Source organism: Rhinolophus hipposideros, assembly GCF_964194185.1.
Source record: "Rhinolophus hipposideros genome assembly, chromosome: 6".
NCBI lineage: Eukaryota > Metazoa > Chordata > Mammalia > Chiroptera > Rhinolophidae > Rhinolophus > Rhinolophus hipposideros.
The window spans coordinates 37,967,752-37,984,449 of NC_138052.1; the positions used below are offsets into that span (position 1 = coordinate 37,967,752).

General features: G+C 35.4%; 1 protein-coding gene across 4 annotated transcripts in view; it reads right to left on the reverse strand.

Moving 5' to 3' along the window:
- Positions 1 to 16,698, reverse strand: part of WDSUB1 (WD repeat, sterile alpha motif and U-box domain containing 1) — a 67,960-nt gene that overhangs the window by 31,833 nt on the left and 19,429 nt on the right. For all 4 annotated transcript variants that reach the window (XM_081052241.1, XM_081052239.1, XM_081052240.1 and 1 more), the window contains exons 7-10: positions 16,553 to 16,593; positions 16,365 to 16,471; positions 15,460 to 15,639; positions 7,177 to 7,317 (exon numbers count right to left, since the gene is read on the reverse strand). In XM_081052241.1, coding sequence (XP_080908367.1) covers positions 7,177 to 7,317; positions 15,460 to 15,639; positions 16,365 to 16,471; positions 16,553 to 16,593 — 469 coding nt within the window. The remainder of the gene's footprint in view (positions 1 to 7,176; positions 7,318 to 15,459; positions 15,640 to 16,364; positions 16,472 to 16,552; positions 16,594 to 16,698) is intronic.

The window sequence follows — 16,698 nt, forward strand, 5'->3', positions numbered from 1 at the left end:
ATAGAAGAAGCCTCGACAAGGCTGGCAGGAGGGATGGGGACACGGAACAGGCAGGTCCCATGCCCACGGTGCAGAGATTAAGAATTAGGAGAGACAGCTTGGTGCAGAGGTCCCCCGAGGAGCAAGAGGTCCCAGACCCACTCTGTGCTGAGGAGTCCCCATAATGTCTGGCTGGGAAAACCAGCAGGGATTGCGTCCGAGACTGAGGGCTGCTAGAGTCCCAGGCGTTCCTCTCGAGGGGCCAGCACATGGACTTGCTCACAAACTCACTGGCTCTGGACTCCAGTGCAGGGGCAGCAGTTCTAAGGGTCCCAAGGACAAATGGGGAGGAACTGAAATGAATAGCTTTGAGGCAAGGACTGGAGGGGCAGGGCTGAAGGCTACACTCTCCGGGGACAGAAGTGCTGGCGGGTACCACTGTTCCTTTGTTGAGAGCCTCTCCCACCCAGCCAGCAGGTGCATGCGAGTGCCACGTCTGTACTCTCCATTTACCTGGCTAACAACATGCTCCCCACCTGGTGATTCGCTGAGACTTGGCGGCACACAACTCGTTGCTCCAGCCCGACCCTCTTCCACCAGCTTTTCCACACAAGCAGCCTGTCTCTGAGCTGCAGACTCTCCTAAAATCTCTCATAGGTCCACAAACCCCAAACAAGCAATAGTGGGTCTCAGCGTGCCCTGTGCCTCTTGCTAAGTAAACCCAAGCCCGGCATAAGCAGTGACGGGTCTCAGCCTGCATTCTGACTCCTACCAGGTGGTCCTGAGCCTGGCATAAGCTACAGCCAGTGTTGGCCTGGAACATAGCTTCAGCTGAGCAGCCACAAGCCCGGCACAAGTGGTGGCTGGCCTCAGCTCACAGCGTGGTGCTCATGAAAGGGTCCCAAGGCCAGCACAGGTGGCAGCCAGCCACAGATCACATGGTAGCTCCCACCATGGGGCTCCAAGCCAGGCGCAAATGGGGCTAACCATGAACAACACACCAAGGAGCCTGCACCACTCAACCCACTCCACAAACAACACACCTGAAGAACAGACTCAGTCCCACTAAAGTGACTCCTGGTGCATGGGGTCAGCCCCTGCACAGAAGCCCATCCACTGTGGTCACAGCCAGCTCTCACAGCCAGTCAGCCTGAGGGTCAATCCCACACACTGATGTACCAATAGGAATGCAGGCTCAACTACAAGAGTTGAACACAAAAGCCACACAAGGGACATCACTGGAGCACTCAGCTCAGGTGACCAGGGAGACTGCGCCACCGGGCCCCAAAGGACACCTACTATACAAGGCCACTCTGCCAAGTCTGGGACTCATGGCAGCTCTACCTAGAAACAAACACAAGAGAGGCAGCCAAAATGAGGAGACAAAGAAACAAGTCCCACATGAAAGAACAGGACAAAACTCCATAAAAAGAACTAAACGGAATGAAGACAAGCAAACTACCAAATACAGAGTTCAAAACACTGGTTATAAGGATGCTCAAGGAACTTAGTGAGAACTTCAACAAAAAGATAAAAAAACATAAAAAAACTAGTCAGAAATCAAAACTACAATAACTGAAATGAAAAATACATTAGAGGGGATCAAAGCAGATGAGATGAAACAGGATCAAATAAGCAATCTTCAAGACAAGGTAGCAGGAAATCCAATCAGAACAGCAAAATAAATAAATAAACAAAAAAATAAATAAAATGAGGATAATGACAACATGGATGGCCCTAGAGGGTATTTTGCTAAGTGAAATACCATATACCATACAGCCAAATACCATATTATCTCACTTATTTGTGGAATCTAAAGAACAAAATAAATGAACAAACAAACAGACTCATAGATACAGAAAACAAATTGATGTTGCCAGAGAGGAGAGGTGTTGGGGAGTTGGGTGAAAAAGGGATTAAGACATAAAATTGGTAATTACAAAACAGTTATAGGATGTAAAGTACAGCGTGGAGAATATAGTCAATAATGTTGCAACAACTATGTACAGTGCCAGGTGGGTACTAGACTAATTGGGGGATCACTGCATAAATCGTACAAATGTCTGACCACTATGCTGTACATCTGAAACTAACATAAAATAATATTGAATGTCAACTGTAACTGAAAAAGATTATTTTTTTTAACAAAAAAGAACCTCTGGGATAACAGCAAGCATACCAACAACATTCGCATCGTTGGGGTACCAGAAGGAGAAAAAAAGGAAAGGGAATGAAACCTATTTGAAGAAATAATGACTGAAAACTCCCCTAACCTGGCAAAAGAAATAGATATACAAGTCGAAGAAGCACATAGTGTCTCAAACAAGATCAACCCAAAGAGGCCCACACCAAGACACATAATTAAAACGCCAAACAGAGAATTTTAAAAGCAGCAAGAGAAAAGCAGTTAGTTATCTACAAGGGAGCTCCAATAAAACAATCAGCTGATTTCTCAACAGAAATTTTGCAGGACAGAAGGGATTGACACAAAATAGTAAAGTGATAAAAAGCAAAGACCTACAACTGAGATTACCCAGCAAGGCTATCATTTAGAATCGAAGGAGAGATAAAGAGTTTTCCAGACAAAAAAATTAAAAGGAGTTCATAACCACTAAAATAGTACTACAAGAAATGTTAAATAGACTTCTCTAAGTAGGCAAGATCCAAAATGCCAGGGGTGCCAAAAAAAATATGTACACATGACTTGTATTCATCTTTTGTTATCACTATATATTATCACAATTTTAATACAGTTTTTTTCCTTCTTTAAAATGTGTATACATTTTTTGGCACTGTCTATATGAATAACAAAACATATGAAAGAAAAAACTCACTGACAAAGGCAAACAATAAAAGCAATGAATCAACCAACAATAAAACTAGTACAAAGATTAAAAGGCAAAAGTATGAAGATCATGTGTAATTACCGCAATAAATTAAGGGATCAACACACACAAAATAAATGAATTATAACAAAACAAACATGGAGGGGGAATAAAAATCATAGTGATTTTAGAATGTGTTCAGACTTACAACAACCATCAACTTAAAATAGACTGCTATAAACATAGTTTGGTATAGAGAAGCACATGGTAACCACAAACCAAAAATCTATGAGACAAACAAGAAATAAAGAGAAAGGAATCCAAAAACAATATATGGAAAATACCCAGATACAAGAGAAGAGACCAAGAGAATAAAAAAGGAACAGAGAACAACTACAAAAATAATCAGAAAAGAAAATAATAAAATTGTGATACATATCTATCAATAATTACTTTAAATATAAATGGACTAAATACTCCAATCAAAAGACATAGGGTGGCTGAATGGATAACAAGACATATACATACTCGTATGCTGCCTATAAGAGACCCACTTCAGAGCAAAAGATACTCAGAGACTGAAAGTAAAGAGATGAAAAAAGATGTATCATACAAATGAAAACGAAAAAAAAAAGCTGGAGTAACAATACCGGTAACAGACAAAACATATTTGAAAACAAGGGCTGTATCAAGAGACAAAGAAGGGCATTTCATACTGATGAAGGGATCAATCCAACAAGAGGCTATAACTCTCATAAACATCTACACACCCAACAAAGGAGCATCTAAATAAATAAAGCAAATATTGACGGATAGAAAGGAAGAAATCAACAGTAATACAGAAATAGAAGTGGACTTTAACACCCCATTGACATCAATGGATAGATCATCCAGACAGAAAATCAATAAGGCAACAGTGGCCTCAAATGACACATTAGAGCAGACTTAATTGATATTATTAGTACATTTTACCAACCTCTTTTCTGTAAACGGTCCCTTCTACCACTATCCTCCTTATGATGCTACCCCATTTATATACAATGCTACCCTTCACAGTTAGGCAAATCACAGTACTACACCTCATCCTATAGGGACTAACACTGGGGTAGGTTCTTTGGGAATTTTGGAGTTGGCACTGGTAAGGAATGTTGTATTCGTCTGTCTCTGGTGGGTGAAATTGCAAAATGTAAAATATGGGACCTATTGGTGGTTATGTTTTTCTACCATGTGGAAAAAGGCACATTGAACATCACAGAATGTGAATATTCAGATGACTCTGAATAGATAAGAAACAGAACCCTGACTGTACTCAAGTCTCTGTTGTGTTCCTATATACTAACAATGAAATATCAGAACAATAAATAAAGAAAACTATGCATTTGCAGTTGCAATAAAAAGGATAAAGTACCTAGGAATAAACTTAAAGGAAGTGAAGGAACTATACACTGAAAACTACAAGACATTGTTGAAAGAAATGGAAGAAGACACAAAGTAATGGAAAGATACCCCCTGTTCATCAACTGGAAGAATTAACATAGTTAAAATGCCCATAGCACCTAACGTAACACAGAGATTTACAGCAATCCCTATCAAAATTCCAGTGGCATTTTTCAAAGAAATAGTACAAAAAAATCCTCAAATTTGAATGGAACCACAAAAGACCCTGAAAAGCCAAAGCAATCCTGAGAAAAAAAGAATATAGCTGGAGGTATCACAGTCCCTGACTTCAAATTATACTACAAAGAGACAATAATCAAAACATCACGGTATTGGCAGAAAAAGACACACAGATCAATGGAACAGAATTCAGAGCTCAGAAATAAACCCACAAATATATGGGCAACTAATTTTTTTTTACCAAGGAGCCAAAAACACACAATGCAGAAAGGAAAGTCTCTTCAATAAATGGTGCTGGGAAAATTGGAAAGACATATGTAAAAGAATGAAACATCTTAGACTGCTATCTGACACCAGACACAAAAATTAACTCAAAATGGATTAAAGACTTGAATATGAGACCTAAAACAATAAAATACATAGAAGAAAACATAGGCGTATGTTTTCCTAACCTACGGAGACCGTGGTCTCAGAGGGGTTTCTGTGAGCTTTACTCCAAAGGCAAGGGAAGTAAAAGCAAAAATAAATGAATGGGACTACATCAAACTAAAAAACTTCTTCGCAGCAAAAGAAACCACCAACCAACCAAATGGGAGAAGTATTTGCAAACAATACCTCTGATAAGAGGCTAATATCCAAAATATATAAAGAAATCATATAGCTCAATAACAACAACAAAAAAATCCAATTAAAAAATGGGCAGAGGACCTGACCAGACACTTCTCTCAAAAAGATATACAGAGAGCCAACAAATATATGAAAAGATGATCGGTCTCACAAGCATATATGGGAAATGCAAATCAAAACCACAATGAGATACCATCTCACACCTGTTAAAATGGATATTATCATTAAGACAAGAAATAAGTGTTGGAGAGGATGTGGAGAAAAGGGACACCTCGTACACTGGTGGGAATGTAAATTGGTACAACCTTTATGGAAAACCAAAAGGTTCCTCAAAAAATTAAGAATGGAGCTACCGTATGACCAAATCACTCTTCTGGGTATCTACCAAAAAAATTGAAAACACTTATTCATAAGGATATATGTACCCTTATGTTCACTACAGCATTATTTGCAAATAGCCAAGACATGGAAACAACCTAAGTGTCCTTCGACCAATGATTGGATGAATAAGATGTGGTACATATATACAATGGAATACTACTTGGCTATAAGAAAAGATGTAATATTGCCATTTGTGACAATGTGAATGGATCTTGAGAATATCATGCTAAATGAAATAAGTCAGACAGAAAAAGACACGAACTATATGATTTCACTCATATGTGGGATATAAAACTGAAAACAACAAATGAACAAGCATAACACAAAAACTCACAGACACTGACAACAGTATCATGGTTACTGGGAGCGAGGAGAGGGTGTAGAAGAGGGTAAAAAGGGTCAAATATGTGGTGACGGAAGGAGATTTGACTTTGGCTCGTGAACAAACAGAAACTTAATATAATGCTATTATCCAGTATTACTCCAATAAATTGAAGTAAATAAGTAATAAATAAGTAAATAAATAAAAAACCGAAGAAAATGTTTACAGTTATAGAAATGAAAAATGCTCCTGCCTATAAAAGCTCAGAGCAAGAGAAACAATCAAATATATTAAAATGATGCTAACAAAATAAGACTCCATATGATTAGCTACACTAATAATGTGGACACAGTATATAAGGTTGGTATTTAAGTCCCTCAGATAAGTTAATTATCAAGGAAGATGAATAAATATTTTATACTCAAGCATATTTAAATGGTAAACTGCCATGTAGAAAAATTTACTGCCTCCCTAGCAATGTAAGGAATACAATTTCAAACCATTAAACTCACAAAAATAGTTATAAAATTCAGTAATCACAAAACTGGAAAAACAGGTACACTAAAAATATACTGCTGTTAGCACTGTAAATTTTTTTTATAGAAAACAATCTAATAACAAATCCAACAAAAACTATCAAGACTGCTCTTTTCATGTTCATAACTTATTCTCTGATTGGTTAATTCTGTTTTGGAGCACATGCCACGAAAATAACTCTAAGTACTGGTAATAACAAAAAGAAAGGAATACCAAGATATCAGTGCAATGCTCTTTGCAACAGAAAGATTTGCAAACACATACATACACCAAATAGAAAAGTCAAATAAAATGTAGCATAGAGCCTCAATAAAGTTATTAAAACTGAAAATTACATAGACTAAGTCAAAATATAAAAATGTAAAAATATAAAGTTTTACACAAAAAATAAAAAATACAATATGGATTCATGATTACAACTATGTAAAGTATGTATATCTATTTATTGACAAAGATTAGAAATTAATGTGGAATGATACAACTTTATAATCTTTAAATTCTTATTTCTGTAAGTTTACTTAAATTCATGATGGATAAACTAAATATAAGAGATCTCAACAGTCTATCCTAAAAGACAGTACTTAACTTTACAGTTTAGTAATTACACATTTCACAAGTTTATTAAAGCTTGTAAAACTTATTCCTTTTGTTTCTCATCTTATGCAAACCTACTCAATCCAATTTTATTCATTAAGAAATACATAATGTTCAATAGATCACCTCAGGTCTAATAAGTTTTTGAAAAGAAAAAAAAACAAACTACTTGTAAGACACAAAGCAGGGATTTTGAATATTTTCCATATTTAAACAAATTTCTATGAACTGTCTACATTATTTATTCATTTAACACATAATATGCCCTGAAACTTAGAATAGCATCACACATACCTGATGCGATGACAGGATCTTGCATCAGCTCCCTAGTGATTGGACATATAAATTCATCAGGAATTTCAGAAGAAAGGGTTTTCACCTTTGTCCTGAGCTCTTCAATTTTCCTCAGTACTTTACTACGCAACCCTAGAGATTCTAAAAAGAAATCATTCTGTTAGGACTGGAGAATTACTGGTTAGCTTTATGCAAGTCTTTAGCAAACAGAAGTTTTATCTACTACAACCAAAAATCTTCAGATTTTTTACTACGTACTGTTTTACCACATAGAAATGTTTTCTTTATAAATTCTTTAATGAATTTTTGTAGTATAAAATACTGTATGGTTAAAATAAATCAGCAACTATAGATTGTTTATTCTAAACAACCTTAGATTCGGAAAGTTCCTCAAGAATTTCAGATTGCTGAACTACTAACATACTACAGAAAATCAGAAAAGGCTCATTATCATTGGTTATTTAGACAACAAAAAATTTCCTAAAAATCATTTTGAAAGGTGTTCAGCTTAATAATGTAAACTTTCCATCTTATATTTTAAACTTTATGACATTGGATATATTATTCACTAAACACTCGTATGAAACACAATCACAACGTTCATCTGTGTGTGTAAGACTGTATAGACAAGTTTCATTCATTTGTATCTTTACTTTCATCTTAAGTTTTTTAAATTACCTTAATTTGTAATTTCAGGAAGTTTAGTACAATTAATTTTAGGAAGTTTAGCATTATTAGCTGTTTACATGTTTAGGACCAGCTGACAGTTTTACTTTAAGTGGAGGTGTTTGGGGGTGCTATGGGTAGAAGAAAAGAAGTACATTTCAGAATGCCTAATAGTTCCCATAAAAACACAAATCAGCTTTCCCTCTGTTGGGAGGGAACTCTCCATGGTGTTAATACACGCCTTATTACACCTTTGGTCTCTGCACTATCTTCATGGCTGTTTGCAAACATCCTTGGAAGATAGAGGTAGTGTCTCCCTTTCAGTCAGGGGGCAGGTTTGTTTCATGATCGGTAGGAAAATAATGTCTTCCTCTTGGGCTGGGTTGCTAGCAATCCCATTATAAGATTGGCGGGGGTGGGTGGGTAGGGGTGGGAGTCCTGAGCTCAAGTTTCCTCAGCTGTGACACAAACATAAATTGCACACACAAGACTTAGAGGGAAAGGGGAACCAATGTGAACATGAAGCTCATGCTGCCTGTGTGCCATAAGCTGTTTACATCTATTTGGACTGTATCTAAGAAGTGTGGTAAGTCAACCTAACAGCTGCCTGCCTCTTAGGGACTGCTTCACTGCTTTCCTGTGACTTCTTTCCCATGTGATTCACTGAAACCAAATTGAAGATTTTTAAAACAATTTTTCTAAAGTATCATAACATGTTTATAACTCTAACATGTTTATAATTAAAATCTACACGTTTATAATTAGCAGCCATCTCATTTAAAGGGATAATTATACAACATATAAGAGAAGGATATAGAAGCATTTAATATTCTGAAAAATATATATATTTTCAACTGTCAAAAATATTATACATGTTTGCTAATATTTATAATAGAGAATATACAAAGCTTATTTCAAAATGCTCCATGAGCAGCTGGATGGCTCAGTTGGTTAGAGCGCGGGGCTCTTAACAACAAGGTTGCCGGTTCAATCCCCTCATGGGATGGTGGGCTGTGCCCCCTGCAACTAAAGACTGAAAACGGCAACTGGACTTAGAGCTGAGCTGCGCCCTCCACAACTAGATTGAAGGACAACGACTTGGAGCTGATGGGCCCTGGAGGAACACACTGTTCCCCAATATTACCCAATAAAAAATAAAAAAGCCCCAGATGCGAAAAGGTTAAATTGGGTGCTATCCTTGTCCAATTTTAATGTCATTTAAAAACAGAATCAGATTGCTTTGCCCTCAGGGATGCAATTATCGTATCAAATCCACAGAACTTAGCCAGAAACAAATTATCTTCTTTTGTGACTGGGGGTAGGGGGTGAGCATATTGCTCAGAAGGAAAGGCCTCTTACCAGCTGAGGGTTAGTAAACCCTCACTCAGTAAGGGAAATGGGCTGTATCTGGCTATACAGGCAGACGTCAGAGTTGTTGTGAGTTCGGCTCCAAACCACCACAAATAAAGCGAGTCTAATCTTTTTGCTTGTGGAGGGTCTTGCCTTCAATTTGTAAAAAATGCAACATTTGTGAAGTGCAATAAAGCACAAAGTACAAAAAAATGAGGTATGCCTATATATACTATAACCCTGAAAAGGCATCTGGTTCTTAATAAATTAGATGACAAGTTAAATAGGCTACCAGCTCCTGTATTCTCATCCCCACACCTTATCCACCCCTGGAAATGCAATATCATTGAAAATTAATGGAGTCTAGACACAAATAAACATCAAAAATAGAGAACAAAACTCTGAAAACCTGTGAGGAAACAGAGGTGACCGGTTTCCAGAGTGGGGGATGGGAGAGGACAGCTTACAGCAGAGATCCACATACACATAACAGAAGAAAGGCCTTTCTACATGTCCTCTTCACTCTTCCCAGCTTTGCCCTGTCATGTGGTCTCCAAAGCAGCGACACCAATCTCAGCTGGCAGCAGGTAACACGACAGCATGACTTCCTGGCACTAGAAGCACAGACCATCAGGCCGGTCCCTAACTTTGTATCACCACTCCAACGCCCCAAGAGACAACAACAGAACCAAAAGCTGCTTTCTCCGGGCAGGGGAGGGGGTGGGGACCCACTAAAAAGTACTTTATATTTAAAATAAATGTTATTAAAAAAAAATCAAGCTTCTGACTAGAATGACCAAGAGAAAACAAGACATAAAAACAATTAGTATAGAAAGGGAAATATGACTATAGTTACAGTAGGGATTTTAAAAAGGATTTTTAAATCCTAAGGATTTGGAGAAGGCAGTGGTAGGAGAAGTACAGTTTAATTTCTCTGAATCCTCACATGAAAACAGAGAACCTAGATAGCAAAATCAAGCCCCACAGACAACATTTCCAACAAAACAAGGTAGCTGAGTATCCTCATGAACCCCACAATATAAGTAGATGACGACAAATCCCCAACATCCATAAGACCTGAGGATAGCATCTGTGTGGAAGGCAAAACAGGACATCTGATGAGCCTGAGGAAAGGAGACCCCAAGATGCCCAAAAAGTATTCACTGGCCCGTGGGGTCAGCTAATTAACAGCAGCAGCTGAACTCTAGGGGTTATGCCTACTCAACAGCAGGTCAGCCACTAGTGACTAGATTTGAAGGGACTTTTTCACTTTAATCATGTATAAAGAAAAAAATGGTAAACTTATGTTACTTAACTGTATATGCAATCAGGCAACAAGTTAAAATCTACACCAGGAAGTACTGTATTACTGGGAATTGAAATGTGAAACTTTCAAAATCGGAGGATGTTAAAACGGTTGATGCACAAAGTTTGAAAAAGCATTTGATATAACGTGATATGATCATTTTTAAATTAAAAAATGATAAAGATGCCTCATGTGCTTTTGTGGTTTCTTGGAAACACAAGAGCAAAAGGTAGAGGGAACCCTTTGGAAAAAAACTCATTCCTAATTAGGAATCTATGATATAATTATTTGAATATAAGTGTTAGGACTGACATGATATACAATAGTTCCTTGATATTTGTCATTCCAAATTTCGACCATTACATTATCTACAGTAATTCTAAACTCCAAGATAGGTAGCATTTTGCAATATTCCTGGGGCTCAGATAGAAACAGAGGCCAATGTGCAGATGAAAGTCCTGTGGCTAGTTAGTGGACTTTGCCTAGCTTCACCGCTCAGAGACTTTCTTGCACTTTACTTTTCATATTTTATGCCTTTTGAGTGAGAGAGAAAGTGCCATAGTAGAGTTCCCAAATTCATGGACTCACAAATGTCTTAATACACATCTCTCTCAATGTCAAGGATCTTTTGTACCTGTAATCTCTGTCTGGACATTCCTTATGCAAATGTAGTACAGGATGTAAGGAGTTATTTCCTACCTAAAACTTTATGTCTATTGTACCCTTGGTTTTCATTAACACAATCCTAGAAAATCACTATTATTCTAGGTTGAAAGCATGAGATTCCAACAGATATTCAAGTCTACAGAAAGTTCCTCTATTATATATATTTACAAAAGACTAATTGAAAAAAGATTTGATGGACTGCTTGATTCCTTAAAATTAATTTTTTTTTAAGTGTCAAACATAATAGATGTACTACTTTGGTCTCTGACGCTCCAATATACTTCACTGCCAACTAATCAACTTCCTCCATATGATGAATATTAAGCACATTCACATTTATTCATTTTGACATAGGAACTGTTTTAACAGTTGTACCACAAAGGCAAAGGCAAGTAAGATAGTTATGCATCGAAAGAGTAAAATTTGTTATCATATACTCATCAGTTTGCCTCTTCACATATTTTCTTTCCTAGACCCAACTTCAATTCTCTATTATTCCAACTTACTGTTTGGAAGAAACAAATTTTCTTAAAATTCAAGACAAAGAAACTCACTGTAGCTTAAAGTAGCACTTGTAGAATATTAAAGGACCTCTGGATCTTTTATAATTTTGCAAAAACTTTAAAGTACTTTAGAACGATATGAAAATATAAATGCCCTAGGCTAATTATTTGCTAATTTGTTATGTGTTAAATTTGTTGAATCTGCTGGCTTTCCAAATCTTAAAACACAAACACAAAACAGATTCCCTATGGACTGTGCACAAAACATAATGTGCAACATTGTCTCCATTTATAATAATGATTTTCTTAATTCAGCTAGTAGACCACTACAGAACTAATTTAAATTATATTTCAATTTTGGCTTGGACCTAATACTTTCAAAACTATTTCACTGAACTTTAAAATGATTGTAACTGTTAAACGTGAGACTCATCCTTCAAAATTCAGGCCATTGGATCCCGTAAGAATTTCTTATTCTTTATGTATCTGGCTATCAGAATAGAATTGTAATACTATTAATTGTTTTTACTATGCTTCTTTGTTGTTTTCAAACATCCTTTGTTGAAATATGAAATTAATTATTTTACATTGTCAAGTGTTCCTGCATGATAAGGTACTATTAAGATTTACTGTGAAAGAGTAACGAGAAATCAACTAATGAAGATGCTAAGTTCACCAGAACTTAAGAAAAAAACAAACAAAAAAACTATACTGTATTACCTAACTTTCAGGAAGAAAGAGTAAATTATAAAGGAAATAAGTTATTAGAGATGTAGTAGTAAACTTCCCAGTATGGTCTGGGTACAAAACCATCTAATCCTAAGTATTTTCACAAAATTATCATTCTGTTAACTTCTTAAAAGACCAGAAGCTGCTAAGAGATTTAAATAGGTGCACATACTATCTTTATTACGCAAGGAAAGTATAATACTGTACTTTAAAATGGTTTTCTATAACAAACTTTGTTATTTGACTCATCATTAACAACAAATCTCACTATGGATATCTTATTTTCTATGCTTTCTGGTTAAGTAAGATTTTACTATAACTTATTGATAATAGTGTCTGGTTACTATGTTTATTAGAGTATGACACGAAGACTTCAAACTGTTTTGGATAAGGATATAGTATCCTGAATATATAAACTCCTACAACTCAACAGTAAAAAGACAAACCAATTTAAAAAGGTCAAAGGATCCTAACAGACATTTCGCGCAGGAAGATACATAAATGGCCAATAGGCACTTGAAAAGATACTCCATACATTAGGTAAATGCAAATTAAAACCATAATGAAATACCACTTCGCATCTACTAGGATGGCTATAATCAGGAAGACTGGTAATAACATGTGCTGCCAAAGAGGAAGAAATTAGAAACCTCAGACATTGCTGGTGAGAATGGAAAATGGTACATACAGCTGGCAGTTTCTCAAAATGTTAAATGTAGAGTTATTCTACTCCTAATCATATGTCTTAGATAAATGAAAACATATATAGTCACACAAAAACTCATACATATATGTTCATAGCAGCCTCATTGATAATAGCCAAAAGGGGAAACAAACCAAATGTCCATCAAGTGACAAATGGATAAACAAACTGTGGTGTAGCCATAGCCATACAATGGAACATTATTCAGCCATAAAAAGGAATGAAGTACATATACACACAAAAACATGGATGAACCATGAAAGCATTATGTTCAATAAAAAAAGCCAGATACAAAAGGCCACATATTGCATGGTTCCACTTACAAGAAATATCAAAAATAGGCAAATATACAGAGACAGAAAATAGATTAGTGGTTGCCAGAGCTAGGGAGAGAGAAGATTGGGGTTCTTTGGGGGTGGGGGTATAAAAGTGTTCTGAAATTAGATAGGGGTGAATATACTAAAAGCCACTGATTGTACACTTAAGAAATTAATGACTTGTCCACTGGAAATTACAAAAGATTGGTGAAAGAAATTAAGAAGTCCTGAATAAAGAAAAAAACATCCTGTGCTTGTGGACTTGAAAATTTAATATTGTTAAGATGACAATAATTTTCAAATTGATCTACAGATTCAAAACAGTCCCTATAAATATCAAGTGGCTTTTTTTTTTTTTTTTTTTGCAGAAATTGAAATTTTGCTAATGGAAAATGCAAGGGATCCAGAGTAGCAAAACCAATCTTGAATATAAAAATAAAGATGGAGAACACACAGTTTTCAATTTCAAAACTTACTAAAAAGGTACTATGTAATTGAGCACTAGTAAAAGAATAGACAAATAGATCAATGAAATAGAATTAAGAGTCCAGAAATAAACTTTCACTTTATGGTCAATTGATTTTCAACAAGATGCCAAGATATTAATAATTCCAACGGGGAAAGAACAGTCTTTTCAACAAATGCAGCTGGGACAACTGGATACCCATACCTGAAAGAATAAAGCTGGACCCCTACCTCATACCATATACAAAAAAATAAGTCAAAATTGATCACACACCTAAATGTAAGAGCTAAAACTATAAAAGGAATAGAAGAAAACATAGCTGTGAATCTTTGACACTTGGGATTAGGCAATAGTTTCTTAGCTATTATACCCGCAGCACAAACAACAAAAGAAAAAAAGAAAAACACATAAATTGGAGTTCATCAAAATTTAAAACTTTTGTGCAGAAAATGGAGAAAATATTTACAAATCATATATCTGATAAGGGTCTAGTATCCAAATTTATATGTAGACTACTATAAAAAGACAAAAACACCCAGTTCTTAAAATGGGCAGAGGATCTGAATAGGCATTTCTCCAAAGAAGACATACAACAAGCACATGAAAAAATGTTCAGCATCACTAATCATTAATCAGGTAAATGCATATCAAAACCACAATAAGAAACCACTAGGAGAGTTATAATTTAAAAAGCAAACAAGTGTTGAGGATATGGAATTCTCATACACTGCTAGTGAGAATGCAAACTAGTACCACTGCTTTGGAAAATAGTCTAGCAGTTCCTCAAATGTAAGCACAGAGTTACCATATGACCCAACAATTCCATTCCTAATTATACACCCAAGAAAATTGGAAATAGATGCCCACACAAAAACTTGCGCATGCATGTTCTCAGGGGCATTATTTGTAATAGCTACAAAATTGAAACAACTGTAACAATCTAAATTCAATCAACTGATGAATGGATAAGCAAAAAGTGATAAATTTATACAATGGGATATTATTTAGTCATGAAAAAAATGAAGTACTAATGTATTAGGTTGGTGCAAAAGTAATTGCAGTTAAAAAGGTTAAAAATAACTGCAAAAACCGCAATTGTTTTTGCACCAACCTAATATGCTACAACATGGATAAACCTTGAAAACATGCTAAGTAAAAGAGGCCAGAAAAAAAAAGGCAGTGTATTACATGATTCTATTTGTATAAAATGTCAAGAATAGGCAAACCCTTGGAGACAGAAAGTAGATTAGTGGTTGTCAGGGACTAGTGAAAAAGGGAATAAGGAGTGACTGCTAATAGGCATGGGGCTCCTTCTTGAAGTGATGAAAATATTATGGAATTAGTGGTGATAGTTGTACAACTCCATGAACATACTAAAAATCACTATATTGTACACTTATAAAAGGGTGAGTTTTATAATAGGTAATTATATCCCAAATTTTAAAAAACGTTTTTAAAATTACATTACATGGTGGCTTTCGAGACCTAAAGAAATGCTTGCTATGTAACATTTCTTTGCCATAATCTGATAAAAATATACTGCCCTATACAACGACATCTTCTTTCACGAGTCTTACCTATTTTCAAATCATCAGCCAGACTTTCTTTTGTAAGATTCAACAGTTCTCTTCCATCAATATTATTCATTTTGAAAATACCAACAAGGTCTTTTAAATCTTGTGCACAAAGCCATGCTGAGACATCATCTTCTGACCAATCTTCAGTAAAGTGCTTCAGTTGATCTTCTGTGCTCCTTGCTTAAAAAACAAACAAAAACCCACATAAAAGAAGGCAAGTGAAATAACAACAAAAGAAAAAGCATTTCCTTTCTAACCATTCTCACTTTGAATTCAAAAGTAAATAAAATGTCCTTAAATCTATGTTTTACTACTTTAACCTCTTCTTAAGAAATTTCAAAAAGTCAAATAATAGTATGTATAATAAAGAATTATTTGATACATTAAATACTACTCTTTCGGACCTTTTTTTTTTTTTACTCAATAAAGACAATTTTTCTGTTGCATAAAATTCATATCAGCAAAAGAATTCTATTTGCTCTGTCGTCTGCATCTCAGCACCCCTGTTTGTTTAATTCTGACAGTGATAAAAATAAAAAATTTCTAAATTATATATCATCATTGTTTGATGAGGCCAAAACTAAAATCAACAAAATAAAACTGTAATTTCTATTTTGTTCTCAGGCTATATTTATCTGAAAAATGTGTATGGAGTATAAATAAATAGCTTACAAAACTATGGGAGGTATGATATACATAAATGCTCATCCAAAAATATTTATCGACAGTTTTAACATAGGTCAACTACTTTAACACTATTTTCTCTAAAATTGTTTTTAAATTATATTAAATATGGATATACATCTATATTGAGAAAAGCAATGTGATTTGTCAAAAAATTACTGAATTTCTGATTTCAATAGTGAATAGGGTTGAACTGGGTTAAATATGATGTCCTTACTAACCTTGGAAAAGTGTTTCCGGGTCAAATTGCCAGATGTTCACTGTTTTGTCCATTGAACCAGTAGCAAGTAAAAGGATATTGGGTGCAAAGGCACAAGTTGTAACATACCTAGTTAATAAAAACAATTATTATGTATCCTCAGACTAATTTTTTAAATTACATTAATACAAACTGAGGTTAAGTTCAGACCTGGTATGCTGAGTCAATGTGTGCAGTATATTCTCAGTATTCTGGAAAACAACAACAAAACACTTTTACATTTACTTAGGCAAGAGTAAAGTTATTAGTAAAAAATTGTTTGACATAAATGGTTTATATGCTATATGTATTTTAAT